The sequence below is a fragment of the Callospermophilus lateralis genome, chromosome 10, assembly GCF_048772815.1.
Source record: "Callospermophilus lateralis isolate mCalLat2 chromosome 10, mCalLat2.hap1, whole genome shotgun sequence".
Taxonomy (NCBI): Eukaryota; Metazoa; Chordata; class Mammalia; order Rodentia; family Sciuridae; genus Callospermophilus; species Callospermophilus lateralis.
The window spans coordinates 9,590,053-9,602,729 of NC_135314.1; the positions used below are offsets into that span (position 1 = coordinate 9,590,053).

Genomic DNA, 12,677 nt, shown 5'->3' on the forward strand with positions numbered 1-12,677 from the left:
AGTGGCTGCATAGTTTTACATTCCCACCAGCAATATACAATGGTTCCAATTTCTCCATATCCTCACATCTCACTCTACTTACCAGTTCTCTCTGCATGACTCCAACTACTCCTCTTGGACTTAAGTTCCAAGATATCACACTGGCAGATACAGAACTTCACCCATGATGTGTTCTGAGTAAGTCTCTGCTGTTAGTTGGGTGCACTTTTAATTATAACCAGTTGAACTTCCTAACTAGAGGATATACCTACATCAGGAGAAAATACAGATCTAATATTACATCCTCCAAAAGAACTTACCGCACAAATACAGCTGCCATTCATTTGAGCACTTACTGGATTCTTCTTACATATGGCCTCATTTTTTTTTTTTTTCCTGAGCAAGTGAACTGATTGTCCAAGTAATCAACAGCATAGCTGAAATTCATATCCAAGTTTTCTTTGAAACACATTGTCCTTTAATGTGAAGGAATTCTCTTGAGCTTCTCTGTTTTCACTTTATAAAAATCACCAAAAGCAAGGATCAATGTTGAGCATAGTACATAAAGGAAATTAAAAATAGAATTCCTTCTAATTATATTAATTTTGGAGACTGATAAAATGACTAACAAATCGAAATATAAAAGTAAGGTTGGTATCACGGTCTAGTTCCTTATTTGCAACTGCATCTGGTAATACAAGGTTAAGCGAGTGTAACTGCTTAAGATCTCCCTGAATTCCCTCAAACGTTGGCCCTTGTGTTTCCAAACACCACCGAACGGCAACCTGAGCGCTGCCTGCTCAGCCATCAGCCTAAGGACCCAAGGGCCTAAGGGCCAAGACCCTGCCTGGCATCCTCCAGTAAGCACCACTAGCCTCCAGAAAAGAACCAGCTACAGGCCTTTGCCCTTGACAAATATGGTCGCGGTTAGGCTTCAGGCTTGGGGAGGTGAATGAGGATCACCTGATGAGAATCCTGTTCTTTCATTGGTCTTCTCTCCGGGAAGGGTCGGACACGGTAACCTAGCTGAGGCCGGCCTTAAAGGGACCGCCGCAGAACCCGCCGGAGCTCCGCCTTCTGGGCTGGGCAGGCGGGGCGCCGCGCGGGCTTTCTGCCCCTCCCGCGCTGGACGGAGGCGGGCGGGGCGGGCGCTTGGAGGCCGCGTCTCCGGGAACCGTGGTGACAGACGGCAGCCGGCAGCCGGCAGCCGCGCGATCCCGAGGGGGTTAACCGGGAGCCAGCGGCCGCGGCGCGGAGGAGAGAGCGCTAGGCTCCGGCGCGCGAGCCCGGCGCAGCCGGCGGGGGCGCACAGGGGCGCGCGGGCGCGAGCGCGGGGATGGAGGACGGCGTGGCCGGGTCCCGGCTCGGGGCGGCAGCGGAGGCGGCCGAGGCGCGGGCGCGGCCCGGGGTGACGCTGAGGCCCTTCGCGCCCTTCTCCGGGGCGGCCGAGGCCGACGAGGGCGGCGGCGACTGGAGCTTCATCGACTGCGAGATGGAGGAGGTGGACCTGCAGGACCTACCCAGCGCCACTATCGCCTGCCACCTGGACCCGCGCGTGTTCGTGGACGGCCTGTGCCGGGTGAGGGCTGGGCTGGGCCGGGCGGGCCGTCGGGGCGGAGGGCGGACACTTGTTGCCCCGAGGAAGCGGGTCGCAGCGCCGAGGTCCGCCGCGGATGGCAATCCCGGGACGCCCGGCCGCGGGCCCTTGCCCCCGGGGTGGCGCTCCGCGGGTCCCCAGTCCCTGAGCGCCTGCCGGCCGCGCGCAGCTCTCGAAGCGGGTCTTCAGCGGCTCTGCTCCGCTCGGCCGGGGCTTGCTATTGCTTCCCAGCGACGACTCTGCGCCAGGTGGGTTTTCGGGTGGGGACGAATTAGGACCCGAGCGGCCGGGCAGCTCCTGTCGCCCCCCTGGGGCGTTAGCCACAGCCCTGCATTTACTCGATAGGGGAGGGGGGTCACCTCATTCATAGGGAGGAGGAAACAGACGTTGAGCGGCGACGTGACTCACTGTTCATAAATACGACGACGTCTCTGCATTCTCAATCTGCACTATTGGAAGAAAAGCCAGTGTTTGGGTGAGGATCCGTGGTTGCTCATTATCCTGCGGTTCGTTGGCCAGTTTTGGTCGAATGGTGTTAGGGGGAAGGGGACCATTTTCAAAACCTTTCATATTTAGCCAGGAAGCTAGCTCCCTTGAAGGAGTGACATGCCACCACCAGGGACACTCAGTACATTGGGAATTGATCCCCCTCCCCCAAATCCGCACATTTTTAGACACTTTGGAGGGTGAGAGAGCAAGTATGAGTAATCAATGATGGTGGTGGGGAGGAGGAATTTATTCCAATCTTCAGTTATTGTGCAGAATAAAATTTGGACAGTGTAGGCGTTGCAGAATGAAACCTGCCTTTGATAGCTGCCCCGTTAAGAGAGCAGCTGTCAAAAAAGCAATGTTTTCAGGCTTGGCTCTGGGTCCACAGGCACTGTCAATGAACTGTAGTTGAAGCTGCTGCCAAGAGGAACACTACTGTGGAATGGGAACGGTGTGCCTTCGTCTTATTTATTTATAATTTATTTGCCCATTTACTTTCAGAAAGGTTTTTATAATGGCCACATCAACTTCTGGGCATGCTTTCTAGAGCAACAACTGTCACCAACACAGGGTCTTCCTCATCTTACTCTCAAACCTGTTCTTCTCAGGCAGCAATGGCTAATGCCTGGCTTCTACTCCCAGACACTGGGGAACCCATGTCAGGAGAATTGCAAGTTCAAAGCCAGCCTCAGCAACTTAGAGAGACCCTGTCTCCAAATTTTTTATTATTATTTATTTATTTACTTATTGAATAAAATAAAATAAAATAAAATAAAAATAAAGGACTGGGGATGTAGTCCAGTGGTAAAGTGCCCTGGATTCAATCCGCAGTACCAAATAATAGATAGATAAATAAAACAAACAATAAAGCTGCTTCTTCTCTGGGTAGGATAAGCATCTTTCTTAAGGGGGTCCTAGGCTATTCCCTGGAGTAAGATCAAGTCATGTAAAACTGCATTGGGTGTCCAGTGCAGTTGCTGGATGAATTTCTGGGTGTCAAGTGAGTTGCTGGATGTCCAGCAATTCATAGTTTTCATTTTCTTCCCAGTGTCAGGAACAGGTCCCAGACTGCTTCATTTAAAGATTGGCCCACTTTGCCAATTCTTCATTTTAATCTTTATTGTGACTCTGCTGTAGGGCAGGAACTGCTCTAGGAGCCGAGGCTACATCAGTGACTACATTAGCATTTTCGTTTTGAGAACTGACATCTTTGTTGGAGGAAGCAGATAATAAACAAATATCAAATACATCAGAAGATGATGGTGCCATAGGGAGAAACAGACTTGGGGCTGGACGTTTGGGAGGGATGGAGGTGGTGGCTGTCCATCAGCTGATTGGGGAAGGCCTCACCCATGGGCAGTGCTTTGAGTGGACACACTGGGCTAGCTTGTGTCCCATTTGTGCATTCTCTGTGTTGACTGGTGCCCTGTTCCAGGCATGGTTTTGGCCTGAGGGCAGTGGTGAACTTGCCAGGCTCCCTGCTTTTATGAACTTGGGCTCTAGTGACTGGGGAAGAGGTGGACCCTAAAAAAGCAAGTGAACAAGGCACTTGTAGATACAGTTAGTTGTCTCTTGGTATATATGGCTATTGTTGCTTCTAGGAAACCCCTTAGTACTAAAAGTCCATGTTATATGCTTAAGTCATGGCATTTGCATATAACATAAGTACATCTTATACTTTAAATTATCTCTAGTTACTTTTTTTCTTTTTCTTTCCTTTTTTTTGTGGGGGGTACCAGGGATTGAACTGAGGGGCACTCGACCGTTGAGCCACATCCCTAGCCCTATTTTATTTAGAGACAGGGTCTCACTGAGTTGTTTAGCGCCTCACTTTTGCTGAGGGTGACTTTAGACTCACAATCCTCTTGCCTCGGCCTCCTGAGCCACTGGGATTAGAGTTGTGCACCATCACGCCTAGAATCTCTAGTTACTTTTTTTAAAAAAAATATTTTTTTATGTTGATGGACCTTTATTTTATTCATTTATTTATATGCAATGCTGAGAATTGAACCCGGTTCCTCACATATGCTAGGCAAGTACTCTGTCACTGAGCCACAATCCCAGCCCCTCTAGTTACTTTTAATACCTAACACAACATGATCTGTAAATAGTTGGTATGCATACTTTTTTCAGGAGTAATGATAAGGAAGAAAGTCTTTACCTGTTCAGTGCTGGTAAATTAATTTTGATTCATGACTGGTAGACTCTGCAGATGTGGTGCCTGAGGGGACGGAGGGCTGATGGTAGTGACAGACACAGCGGCAAACATGGCTGTTAATGAAAGTGGGCTAGAGAGTGACAGGGTGGGGGGCTGGGTCCTAGTGGTCAGGTCCTAGCAGATCAAGCACTGTGGCGGTCCAAGAGGTCTTACTGAAGAACTGGTTTGCTGGGGTGACCCTGAGGGAATCCGTAAGAGATGTCAGGAAGCAGTGTGGCTGGAACCTAGGGGAGGAGCGACCTGGCAGGAGCCCTAGACTTAAAAGTTGCCCATTTGAGGTGTTGAGGCCCAGTCAGGAAGGGAAGCACCCATGTCTCCAACCTCAGTAGCACTGAGTGAGCAGCAGGAGACGAGAGAGCCCAAGCTGTAGAGTCCATAGGTAGAGTCAGCCTTCCAGAGCCCAGAGAAGGGCAGAGAGCGGCTCTGGGGACTGTGTGGGTAGAAGGACACACAGAAGCCTCAGCCTGGAGCCTCTTTAGATTGAGTGGCCCAAGAAGGCCTCTGTGCAGCTTGAACTGGGTTGATAGGGTGATTTTTGTGTGGCTGGCTCCAGGCAGAGGGAATAGCAAATGCTGGAGTTCAGTGCAGGGATGAACTATGGGTAAGGTGAGAAGGAGCCCCAGGTGTGTTGAATTGGAGGTGGGGAGGTCATGGCTGAGGTCAGAGGGCAGCCAGGGAAGGTTCCTTGGAGGACGATGGAGCTATGGTACAGTTCAGATGTCATCTTAACTGCAAGGCCAGGTGGGGAAGAAAGATGAGTGGGCAGGAGAGAAGTGGAGGGGCAGGTTGGGGGCTGCTGCCATGGTTGGGGAGCTTGGAGGGTGATTGCTGTGGGTTCCGTGTAGGTAATGGGAAGTGGAGAGAGCCTCCATTCAAGCCCCCTTCTTCTTCTGAAGCTTGTGAGGAGCTTCCTGCCCTGGTTGCCCCTTTACAAAGTCCTGTAAGATATAACAACAGTAGGGGAAGACAAGAACCCACTGGGCTAAGGGGTCTCAGCCCCCAGAGGCAAATAGCTTTGGGCAGTAAGGCAATCCAGGAGCCAGAGCCACATCTTGGGATGTCATTGGTAAGCCTTCTAGAGAGTGGGTCCTTTCTCATTTAGCTAAAACCAGCCCTCTGGGAAGATGTGGCTTCTGAACTTCAACCTGAAGCTTCCTTCAGGGTAGCGTGTCACCGTTGGGTGGTATAAGGGATGTGTGGGTGTGCTTTAGAGTAGCAGTGTTCACCTTGGTTAGATAGATGATGAACTGCAAATGCCAGTGGGCTGGCATCCCCTGTCCACAGCCAGTCTGCTGGGGGCCACTATGGAGAGAAACAGCCTGCAGAAAAAGACTCTCTCAAGCTTGTTTGCATATAGCGTCCTATGATTCTGTAATCTGAGTCTCAAAAGCAAACAGAAATTGCCCTGGCCTACTGATTCCTTTGAGAGTTTACAGAAGCTGTTCTGTAATTATTAATGTCTGGTCTGATAAGTGAGATCATCTTTATTAGCTGGATCATCATCAATAATGTAAATAATTTATAATGACTCAGTTAAGTTTTTACCTAACAATAATTGAAACTATATTATTAGATTAATATCATTGTAAGTTAATGAAAACTTTTATAAATGTAAGATTATTTTGTCTGTAACTACTACTTTTGTGAACCATTGTTCTGCTTCAGAAAGAAAAGCAGTGCTTTGAACCAGTAACTGCATATGCATATGCTTTGCACTGTGGGCAGTGGCTAGTTATTGGTTCTCTAGGGTAAGAGTTTACTCCACCATCATCAAGGTGACCAGGAATTTCAGAGTTCTCAAATACTATTTTGTAGAAGCAGTGAGTGGAGTTCCACATAGCAGTGAAAACACATACCATTTTTTGGTTGTCTGAAACATGAATATTTATTTGACTGATAGAGTGTTGCTTGAAGGCTAAGTCAGAAAAATCACAAAAATCTATTCTAGTGAATATACTTATACATACTTTTAAAAAAATGCTTACTAAAGAGTTGTGGTAGCTACCTCCCTTGATTCTTTTAATAAAACAATGTTCTGATTGGTTAAGAGGGAGTTTCAGTGATATCCTTGAATTCTTCCATCAGGAGGCCTGGCAGGTTGGTTCTATCACTCTAAGTGTACCTTAGAGTCTCCAGGACCTTGTGACATTCCCATTCCCATAGCAAGCTCCAGGTGATTTTGTCAGTCACTGTCGAGGAAGGGTCACTACCCCAACTAGAAGGGTCTGGCCTGACCCTAGGCATGACTGTATACTTGAAGGTAACTGAATACTTGATGACCAGGTTCCTCCTCTAGCCAGATGACAACCTGTCTGTACCTTGATTTCTTTTTTGAGTCTCTAATGGGAGCCAGGTTCTTGGGCTGGAGGATGGCTTCTCCTGGAGTGCTGTTTGACCTTGAAGCCTTAAAGCAGGATTACTGGTGGTCAGCAGGAGGGCTTAAGTCATTTTACCCAGGGATGGTCTACCTCCCTTAAGCATTTATGTGCTGCACCCAAGGGCAAATCACAGACTCGCCTCCCAAAGCTGACTTTGGTAATAAGACATCCTTTAGTGGCACTCTGATGACTGAGGTGTTTTGAGGATGGAAGGTGGCACAGCTGATGGGCCCAGCCTCTGCCTGAGGTTGTCTTTCTGCCCATTCCTGTCAGTCAGTGAGCGCAGCACATGGTAAAATGTGACATCCTAGCAGGAGAGTGACAGTGGGAAATCAGGCAGTTTTAGGCATTTTCACTTTTTGTCCTAGTAGGAGGGTGAGATGTGTGGTTTCTCAGACTTAAATTATGGATTAAAGTCTTCCCTTAAGTCATCTGATATCCAATATGGTCTGGTTCAGTTTATTTGGTTGTGTTTTTAAAAGCTCACACATTACATAGATGCAAGGTATGTTTTAGAACTTACCCACGATTTCCCTAATTTTAGAATTTCTGACTCTTAATAAATCAGTGCCTGCTACACCCACAGGTATTTTCTTAATTCCTCCCCTCCACCTCTCCACTAACAAGAGCGTGGTCCACACCCTCCCTTGCTCAGAGCCTTTTTACTTCAGTAGCAATGGCTTTAAATGTTACAGTCTGCAACTACAGACTGACTTTTCAAGGCTTGGGACAATTACATAAGGGAAGGAAAAATAGGCTTTGTGATAGAGTAGAATAGAGAGAGCCGGCTGCTGGTTTCTGTGCTTGTAGTTCAGGCTGTTGCCTTTGTCTCTGTTTCTTTCCTTTTAAAAAATGCCATCAGATGACACAATCACTGTTTCCCCTGCATGCCACCGAGGGCCTGGTGGTGTGCAGGTCTGTGAGTGCGTGGAGCGTGGGTAGCATGGTGGTGGTGGGCACGCACTGTGCACAGTCATGAGGGTTCGCCTCAAGGGCTGTGGGAGCCGGCCAGTCACTTGAAATGCAGTTCAATTGTGAGAGAGCGTCCCCTTTGTAGATACTGACCTCCCTCAGGACTGCGAGTGCTGGCCGTGGAGAGGACAGAAGATGACTTGACCATGTTCTCTGAGCATGGAGGGGCTATGCCATGGCAATAGGTGTGACCGTGGCTCATTGATATAACATCAGGGGGCTGTTAGTTACCTTCACTCTCCCAACTTTGATGGTGGGAAAGGGGGCTTCGTGTTGTCTACAGCTCACTCATCATAGAAATCCTGGGTGAAGGTCACCCATGAGGAAACGTGCAGTGTCCTGGTTGACAGCAGGGGTCTTCAGCGTACCTTTGCCACTTAGGCAGGGTGACTCTGGGAATTGTTACTCTGACCTGTGCCTTAGTTTCTCTGCCTGTGAAACGGGGATGCTAGTGGTACTTAACGTCTTACGCTGGGTGTAAAATGCTTGTCATGGAGACTGGGACGTTGGGTCATTGCACATTGGGTCATTGTATCTGTTGTCTACTGCCATGTCACTAACTAACCCAGCACTGAGTGGCTTACACCAATAAACGAGTGTTACCTCTCAGTGTTTGTGGTCAGGGATCTGGGGATGGCTAAGCTTGAGCCTCTGCCTCAGGCTGTCACAGGCTGCACTAAAGCCTCAGTGCCGGTGTCACCCTGAGGCCGGCAGCATGGTGTTCCTTGGCGACTCTTGGATGGAGGTCCCCTCAGTTCCTTGCCCTTGGGCCTCTGCAGGGCAGCTCATGGCATGGCAGCGGGTTCCCTCAGAGCGAGTGAGAGAGGGCATCCTGGATGGAGTGGGACCCGTTGCAGGTCATTTGAGGCGGGAATGACACGGGCATGAACACCAGGAGGTGGCTCACAGGGCCAGCCCCCCCCCCCCTCCACTGCAGTGAGATGCTGGTCCAATCATTCTTTTCTTTATAAACTTTCCGATGTCTGTGGAGCAGCTAATGTTCAGAAGTGATGACTGAGAGCTTGGGGATGTGACTCAGTATAGGGCACTTGCCCAGAACGCAAGAGACCCGGTTCAACCCCAGCAGGCAGGGAAAGTTCATTAAGGTTTCTTCTAATCTGATTTTTTTCTTTTTAGATTCAACAGTGTAAAAGAATACACTTCTAGCCTCCACAACTTAACATACAATACCTGATTGGTGGGGTGATAGCTAGATTTTTAAGTTCCTGAATCACCAAAAGCTGTTATCTACCTTATTTCTGAGAGAGCTCAAGACACTGAACCTTTGGTTTAGATAAGCTGGAAGGTCCAGTACTTTTCCTCTTGTTGCTAATTTTGGCGGATGCAGTATGAAATTCCCACGAGCAATCGTAATTAGCACCGTAGAGAGAGGTATTTGAGGTTGGCCTGAATTTAGAATTAGAAGACAAAAATGTTATTTAATTCAGAGAGCTAATTTTGGATTTTTCCTCCCGAATATAACAATAGATTGTCTTATTTTATTACCGTATTAGTCAGCTTGGGCTGCCATCACAAAACACCAAAGATTAGGGGGCTTAAACAACTGACATTCACTTTCTCCTAGTTCTGAAGGTTAGAAGCCTGAGGTCAGGGTGCCAGCACGGCTGGGTTCTGGGTCTGCTCTTTCCCTTCTCACTGTGTCCTCACATAGTCTTTCCTCTGTGTGCGCCGAGACAGAAAACCCTGTTGCCTCTTCTTGTAAGGACACTAATCCTGTTGGGGCTTTAACACATGAATTTGGAGTTGAGATACAAATGTTGTCTATAATAATTGTCCTTGTATTTTTTATGTTAATCTTTATGGGTTTTTTTTTAAGACAATAAAAGTTTCCATTCATTAGTATGAAGTGCTTTATTTTGTACCATCAGTATGTAAGTATACATGTGGCCAGGCACCGGTCAAGAGACCCGTTCCAGGTCACACGGCTGGGAGGTATGGGTCCCGTGGCTCACAACCAGCTTTAGCTAACTCTGGAGCTGTGCCCCTTGTTGTCTCAGTGAGACGGTAATGCACATGGGTTTTCGTGTGCCTCTTATGGGTTTTTCTTTTGCATCTTATTTAAGTCTTAGGACAGCTCTATGAAGAATGTATTTTTATCCACAGGAAACTGAGGTTCATGCAGTTACACCTCCATTATTCCTTTGGCCCTGTGTTTTTACTTAGTGGCTATCTTGAGTGCTCATTGTTCACTAGGCACAGTGGCAGCCTTGAACATGTTGTGTTCAAGCAGAAGCAAAGCTGGGCTGCTAGAGCTGGGCAAAGCTGCGTCCTCCACTCATTCTGATCATTCACTCAATAAATACGCCTTAAGTACCAGCCGTGTTCCCAGCATTGTGCTGGCTGATGACCAGCTGCAGGACCCCAGGCAAACCAGCGGACCCCCCAGGCCCCAGCCTCCTGTGTTGCCCCGCAGACTAGGAGGTCAGCATGAGGAGGGCACGGCTGCAGACAGACACGTTTCTCCCTTCCTGGAATTCACAGGCTAGCAGGAAGACACAAACTTAATTCTGTTGATATCATGCATGTCATGTAAATCTAACTAAAAGCTTTATAGATCACTGTGGTCCTTGGGCACCTTATTCAGCCTCCCCAGGCCTCCTGTGTTTCATCTGTCAGTCAAGCAGTTGAATTAGATAATCCCTGAGGTCCTTTCTGGCTCTTCAGACTGAATGGCTCAGCTCTCTTCTACCCTGGGACACTGTCCGTGGGCCCCAGGGGCCACACCCGCACTGCTTCAGTCAGGCTTTTCCAAGTAGGAATTTGCTCAGAAAGAGAGTTCATTCATTGTGGTTCTAGTTCTTTTCCATTCAGCTTCTCCAGCCTCCCACCCACACCCCTGCTGTGCTTGCCTCAAACTCGCAGTCCTCCTGCCTCAGCCTCCTGAGCACTGTCTGCTGGTTTGTGGCTAAAGAGAAAGTTCATTTCAGTCATTCCAGCTTTGTGTGTTTAGATCTTGGGGATTCATGTAAGACTGATCCATAATGACCCCGTGTCAGAGGGTTCAAATGAACCAGCAGCAATTCTGTTGAGTTACCATTTGAAGGTTTGCCAAAGATGACTTTCAGTGCCAGAACATTGAAGTGAAATGCTTTTAAAAAACATTTAAAAATCTGACAATTACTGGAGACTTTTCCAAATGTCATGGTAGCTTTACCTTATTAATAGAATGATAATATGTCAGGGTTTGGCCATCTTGGTTTCTGTCTGTTGTCCTAGAATGAACTTATTGATTGATTGATTGAGATGGGGTTTTGCTATGTTGCCCAGGCTGTCTTTGAACTCCTGAGCTCAAGTGATCTTCCTGCCTCGTCCTCCTAAGTAGCTGAGACTGTGAGTTTGTGCCACTGTGCTTAGCTGGGGAAATTCTTGGTAGCACCTATTTCTACTCTTACGTGTGGGTGGTGATAAAATTAGCAGTTATATAATTAATTATAAATACTGTACTTAACACTTACTAATTGTGCTAAATATCTTTTGTACATTGTCTCATTTAATACTTCATGCAACTTCCTTTTGGGGGAAGTGGGTTACTGGGGATTGAACCCAGAGGTGCTTTATCACTGAGCTACATCCCCAGCCCTTTTTAAATTTTTTATTTAGAGGCCCTCACTGAGTTGCTTAGGGCCTTGACAAGTTACTTAGGCTCGCCTTGAACTTGTCATTCATCCTGCCTCAGCCTCCTGAGTTACTGGGATCACAGGTAGGCACCCCACACTCAGTAATCCTTCCTAAAACTTCTAAAATTGATGCTATTATTTACTTTATATATATAGGTAAAGGAGCCTACTTCTCCCTTTACAAAGTAATAAGCACCGTAGAGTTCCATGGTTCCTAGTCTCCTGACTCTGGGGTTCTGAGTCCCATGGCAGGAAGGGCCTTCCATTTCTCCCACAAGTGGCTCAGGCTCAGAGGGGCAATGACATGGCCTCAGGAGTGCTCAGTGGAATGGGCAGAACCAGAACTGAAGCTGGGTCTCCTTTCCACTTGTTTTAAACAGCTCACTTAATTCTGTGTCAAACAATATCTTCCCTTTCCCACCCAACACAAAGGAACTTGGAGCCCACAAATTACAGGACGATGTCTAGAGTCCAAGCCAGCCAGAAATTGGATAACCGACAACACATGGGAAAGGCCTGTCTCCAGGACACAACTAGGGGGCTGTCAAAGGGCAGGGTGTCCCTGCACATGGAGGGAACAGAGAGCTTTGTACTGATGGTGTTCAAAAGACCACTGGTCACCAGCAGGGGGAAGCAACTTCCTGTGTGTTCTGCCCTGGGTCCTGCTGTTGGCTTAGACTATTTCAGGCATCAGAGACAGAAAGTGTTTTCAGAAGGAAAGGAGAAGTCATTTCTTATGGCACAAAGAAGTAAGTTGTCATTTAAACTTAAAAAAGGAGAGCTCGCATCTCCCATTCAGAAAACCACACAAGCGAGAAGCCACTTCCTGATGGTGGCTTTTCCCTACTGCGGGTGAAGATGTCTCTCTGGGGGGGGATCTGTGTTCACCTAAAGGGGAGATGTTTTAAAGGAATGACTCCCACCCACCAGCACATGTACTATGATTTGGTGCAGCTTGTTTGAAACACCACTCAAAATGATCAGCCTGAGAAAATGCAGAGAGGGTCACCGGTGCAGCTCAGTGGTACAGCACTTGCCTGGCATGCGCCAGGCGCTGGGTTCACTCCCAGCACCATGCAAAAAGAGAAAGAAAAAGGGAAAAAAAAATGCAAAGAAAGAACTCACTCCTGAAAACACACGATTTCAGAGATACTAGGGATTTGTGAGCAGACTTCCAGTATTAGGTTCCAATTAAATTACTTTGAAAGGAGAAGCTCTTGCTGGGAGGTAGATCACCAGACTGATGTGGTGGGAATTGCTCTCTTGAATGGGATGATTCGACCCCTGCTCAGGCCATGTAGTGATGGGAGCCTGGACTGGAGCTGAGATTCCACCAAATTTGATAGATTTCAACTCCACTTTTGCATCCTAGCCCGAGGATCTCAGGTGGTCTGGCTCAACTACCT

General features: G+C 47.9%; 1 protein-coding gene across 1 annotated transcript in view; it reads left to right on the top strand.

Annotated features, from left to right (window-relative positions):
• Window positions 1–1,173: 1,173 nt before the first annotated feature.
• The window catches only part of Rcan1 (regulator of calcineurin 1), an 84,237-nt gene continuing 72,733 nt past the window's right edge, over window positions 1,174–12,677 (top strand). Inside the window, exon 1 of the mRNA XM_076867389.1 lies at window positions 1,174–1,558. Within this exon, the coding sequence (XP_076723504.1) occupies window positions 1,316–1,558 (243 nt within the window). The 5' untranslated portion in view covers window positions 1,174–1,315. The remainder of the gene's footprint in view (window positions 1,559–12,677) is intronic.